Source organism: Solanum stenotomum, unplaced genomic scaffold (genome assembly GCF_019186545.1).
Source record: "Solanum stenotomum isolate F172 unplaced genomic scaffold, ASM1918654v1 scaffold27991, whole genome shotgun sequence".
NCBI lineage: Eukaryota > Viridiplantae > Streptophyta > Magnoliopsida > Solanales > Solanaceae > Solanum > Solanum stenotomum.
Window position 1 is genome coordinate 1 of NW_026029773.1, and position 3,413 is coordinate 3,413.

General features: G+C 37.9%; 1 protein-coding gene across 1 annotated transcript; it reads left to right on the forward strand.

The window, feature by feature from the left end:
• Positions 1-2,312: 2,312 nt before the first annotated feature.
• Positions 2,313-3,409, forward strand: LOC125851598 (extensin-2-like; the record flags this gene model as incomplete). Its single annotated transcript, XM_049531367.1, has 1 exon — positions 2,313-3,409. A coding segment is annotated over exon 1 (903 nt), but the record flags the coding sequence as incomplete, so codon positions are not given.
• Between the last annotated feature and the right edge of the window lie 4 nt (positions 3,410-3,413).

Sequence of the window (3,413 nt, forward strand, 5' to 3'; positions counted from 1 at the left end):
CCACCATACTACAAAGAATCTACTCCTTCCTACAAGTCCCCTCCTCCTCCCCCATACTACAAAGAATCTACCCCTTACTACAAGTCCCCTCCACCTCCCCCATACTACAAAGAATCTACCCCTTACTACAAGTCTCCTCCACCTCCACCATACTACAAAGAATCTACTCCTTCCTATAAGTCCCCTCCTCCTCCCCCATACTACAAAGAATCTACCCCTTACTACAAGTCCCCTCCACCTCCCCCATACTACAAAGAATCTACGCCTTCCTACAAGTCCCCTCCCCCTCCACCATACTACAAAGAATCTACGCCTTCCTATAAATCCCCTCCTCCTCCACCATACTACAAAGAATCTACTCCTTCCTATAAATCACCTCCACCTCCCCCATACTACAAAGAATCTACGCCTTCTTATAAATCCCCTCCCCCTCCCCCATACTACAAAGAATCTACCCCTTCCTATAAATCCCCTCCCCCTCCACCATACTACAAAGAATCTACACCTTCCTATAAATCTCCTCCACCCCCACCAACCTACTATTAAAATAGTTACTAATTTTATCATTTCCACCATTTCCATGAATTCTAACTCCTACTTTGAGTATCTCTATTTCCTCAGCCAAAATTTTATATATTCTTCAAGAAGGTTTTACTTGTTTTGTGTGTTCCTTTCTTTTAATAATTTGTAATATGCATTGTTTGAGATCCTCAAGATCTCCTTCAGTTTGGTTCATTGTATCAAGATTCTTTTTGATGTAATCTCTTGAGACTTCTACTTTGTGTAATACTATTTTCTTCTTTATCAAATATTGTTTGCTCTTATTGGTTGAGTTCTTTCATTGTTTCATAAGCATTCACCTTCTGGACATCTAATGCTAAACTCTTATATGAAGAGAAACCACTTCTGAGTTCTGAGTATAGTCTCTGGTAACTGTATTCATTAAATTTTGAGAAAGTAAAATCATATAAAATAAACAGAATAAGAAAGAAATAAAGAGGCATTTGAACTTAAGCAAATGCATCATTTCAACAATTTCTTTTCTAACATAGAGAAGGAGAAAAGGCATCATAGTCAAGGTTTATCTACATTTTTCTCTTCAAAGATGCAACCAAGTTTCAGATTTGTTAGAAAATTATTCTTAGTATTATAGGTTAAACTAAAATTATATGTGCAACTCCAACATTATGGCTTCCATTAAGTTACTAATAAATTAACAAACAATTCATATGGAAATGGGATCACCAATAGCCAGAGACAAAAGATTCTTATGAGAAAACATAAGTAAACGAGCCTCTACTTGAACCTCCAAGGATAAAGGTACATGAACAACCACTTGATTTCCATAAAAATCGGTACGGAATCCCTTGCAAACTAATGGATGTAAACAAACCCCTCCACTAAAACGGGCTGGAATGCCTATATGCCTAATCTATGTAGATTGGGTGCTCTATTCAGCAATATAGGATGTCCCTGCATAACTTCTTGATCAGTAAAAGAGTAATTTTCTTATGTAGTTATTCATAAGTTGTTATCCCCTTCCATCTAACTATCAAATAAATAAGTTTCATACTCCAAGAACATGAAAAGAAACATACTGATATCAATCTGACTTAAGTAGGAAAACAGATTTGACGAGGAAAATGTAGAGTCTGAATAATGAAGACTTGGGAAAAATTAAAACATCAAGATTTTTCCGACAGAAGTTCTGGAAACCTCACTGTAGTTGGCGTTGTTAATGGAGAATATGTGACATTGGACTGTAATTTTCTTAGTTGCAATTTTCTCAACCTTTGTTCTGTGATCTGTCATCTGTAAAGGGGGATTTAGAGTGAAGGTTTATATAAATATTTTTTGGGGTTCATAAGACTAGTTACATACTATATTGCACATGAACTATTGGGATGAGCTTGTGCGTTGAACATTGGGATCATGTCAGGTGTACTTCTGGACACTTGAGGTGTAAGTATCGCGAGACAACTATCTGTACGTCTGTCCCAAAGTATCTCATCTCTATATGAGTCCCTGACGAGTTTCGAGTTTGCCTTCCATACATAATCCTCAGACCAAAATGTTATATAAGATGTAAGCTGGTATGATTATCCACTGTTCAATAGTAAAGTCAACTTGTAGATTCTTGTTCTGGAAAAAGATGAGAGAACTTCCCCATTCCCCATTTCAAATTGCCACTCTTTTACTTTGCCAATGGGATGACAGTTGTGGCATTCCTCTTCTTCTCATTTTTCATTTTTGTTCCTAAATTATTTCTTCATCATGATTTTTTTTTTTTAAAGAAAGAAGTCATGGATAAATGCTTCCCACTAAGTACTGACCTAGTCTTTATTTTGACTTAGCTATCATCTTAGTGGCTAACCATGAAGCCATTACATGACTGTTAAGAATACTATCAATTTGTAGTATAAATCTAGAGGTTCCTACTCAACTATGCAACACAAGTCTTAGTTCTATCCTCCTCTTCTCCAAGTTTAGTTGGTTGGAAAAGCAAATGAGGAGCTTTGGAAATTTGGGGCAATGGCCTCTACTTTCATTTGCTTTGGCAATTTGCTTTGTAGCCAGCACTGTTGTTGCTGACTACTCTTATGACTATACTTCTCATTCACCTTCTTACAATTCTAAGAAAGACTACAAATCACCTTCTCCATACTACAAGAAACCGGAAAAACATGTTGAACATTCTCCATCACATTACTATTACAAGTCGCATGCTCCTTCAAAACACTACTATAAGGCACCTGTTGTTGCGAAGTATTACCAGTCACATGCTCCTTCAAAGCACTACTACAAGGCACCTATTGTTACGAAGTATTATAAGTCCCATGCTCCTTCAAAGCACAACTACAAGGCACCTGTTATGGCAAAGTATTACAAGTCACCTGCTCCTTCGAAACAATACTACAAGGCACCAATGGTAGTGAAGTATTACAAGGCACCAATGGTAGTGAAGTATTACAAGTCACCAGCTCCTTCAAAGAATTACTACAAGTCACCAACTCCTTCAAAGTACTACTACAAATCGCCAGCTCCTTCAAAGTACTACTACAAGTCGCCATCACCAGCAAAGTACTACAAGTCACCTGCTCCATCAAAGTACTATTACTACAAGTCCCCATCCCCTTCAAAATATTACAAATCACCCGCTCCTTCTAAATACTATAAATCACCAGCACCACAAACATATTACAAGTCACCTGTTTACTACAAGTCTCCTCCACCACCACCAACTTATTATGAGAAATCACCTTCTTACTACAAGTCCCCTCCCCCTCCACCATACTACAAAGAATCTACCCCTTACTACAAGTCCCCCCCTCCTCCCCCATACTACAAAGAATCTACGCCTTCCTACAAGTCCCCTCCACCTCCACCATACTACAAAGAATCTACCCCTTACT